General features: G+C 40.8%; 1 protein-coding gene across 1 annotated transcript; it reads right to left on the bottom strand.

The window, feature by feature from the left end:
• Positions 1–205: 205 nt before the first annotated feature.
• Positions 206–1673, bottom strand: LOC112527138 (taxadiene 5-alpha hydroxylase-like). The gene is made up of 2 exons (XM_025137580.1): positions 818–1673; positions 206–696 (listed from the first exon to the last, which is right to left on the bottom strand). The coding sequence occupies exons 1-2, from the start codon at positions 1641–1643 to the stop codon at positions 206–208; spliced, it is 1317 nt and encodes a 438-aa protein (XP_024993348.1). The 5' UTR covers positions 1644–1673.

Raw genomic sequence — 1673 nt, 5'->3', positions numbered from 1 at the left:
ACATTCATGAGATATATACATTTAATTAATCATATATGAATGTGGAGTTTCGTAGAGATAGAGAAGTAGAACTATGCCATTTATCGTAAAAGAGTTACATTGAAAGGTTGCTAGAAAAGATTCAATACACGAAATTACAAATAATTCCTAGAAACTTTACAAAAATAATTAATAGTTAAGGTTTAATTACAACAAGGTGGAAGAGCTAGTAATTATGAGACTTGGGTGATATTTTAATTGGCATCCCTTTAGAAGGGAAGGGGAGTGGATCCATGAATATTGGCTCATCAGGGTACACCACTGACCAATTATATTGTGTTACAACATAATGGATCAGCACAAGAATGTTCAGCTTTGCCAATTGGTAACCTGCACACAGCCTTGGCCCTCCACCAAATGGTATAAATGAGTAAGCTGCAACTGGATCTGCAAATCTACTTGGATTAAAACTCATTGGATCTGGAAAACATTCTTCATCGTAATGTGTTCCGTATGTTGTCCATACCACCTTCCACCCTTTTGGGATAAAACATCCTTCGAATTCTATGTCGGTTATCGCTTTCCTGAAGGAGCCGAAGATGGGTGGGCATAGTCGCATTGTTTCACGAGCTACTTGCCATGTGTACTCCATTTTCTTCACATCTTCAAACGTCAAAACTTCACCTGGTCTTTTCTTACCACCAATCTTTTCATGTTCTGCCAATTCATTAAGTTCATAAACATGAGGAAAACTGGGATTGATCTCACTCAGATGTGTATATATATACATACATATAAAAAACTATTGTGTTAAAATGGTACTATTTGTTAAAAATACCTTTTAGTAGAAGAGAATAACAATCTGGGTGATTTGCTAGCATTTTAAACGTCATTGTAATGGCGTAAGATGTGGTATCGTGAGCTGCAAACACCAACAAAACGATGTTATCAACAACCTCCTCTTCAGTAATCTCGCCCCTTATCAACGCACCCACCAACTTAGAGAGTAGCATTCCGTCTTCTTCATCTCTCCCACCTTCCATCGCCTCCCTCTTCCTTCTCACCTCCCCAACCAACACCTTTTCGATCTCAGCTCTTGCTTTCTTGGCCCTTGAGAATTTAGTCCCTGGGAAGTTCACGGGAGGAGATAAAACACCTTCCAAGATACGCTCGAAAACACCAAACATTGTCTCTGGTTCGATCCCRATTCCAAACAAGCATTCAAGAACAATTGTGAAAGTAAGCATTTTTGTGGATCGATATAGACTGATTTCTTCTTTGTTTTGCCAGTTTTTCTGCAGGTGTTKCTGAATGGAGGTGCACATTCTKGGCACCATAGCCTGAAGGCCGGAATGGCTGAGGGTGGAGGTGACGATTCCACGAAGGCAGCGGTGGGAGTCTCCTTGTTTCTCCATGATGGAGTTCTTTCCCATCAACTCGACAGATGAAGTTGGCCATGAGCTTACCACCAATTTAAACTCATTGGACATGAAGAACTTATTCGCTGCAGGTCCATGTACCACCACTGTTGGTGATCCCATCAGCCTTGTTTTGAAGACTTTTCCATACTTGGCGATTCTGGGTCGGAAGAAGTTCTCAAACAGTTGATTGGTACGTTGAGCATTGTAAAACTCGATTGTTTCTCCAATCCAAGGGAGACCCATTTCACCAGAGGGTAGTTTCAGCTTGTTGGG

This window comes from Cynara cardunculus (genome assembly GCF_001531365.2).
Source record: "Cynara cardunculus var. scolymus isolate 2C chromosome LG 15, CcrdV1, whole genome shotgun sequence".
NCBI classification, from domain to species: domain Eukaryota; kingdom Viridiplantae; phylum Streptophyta; class Magnoliopsida; order Asterales; family Asteraceae; genus Cynara; species Cynara cardunculus.
This window is presented reverse-complemented; position numbering and strand designations above follow the sequence as displayed.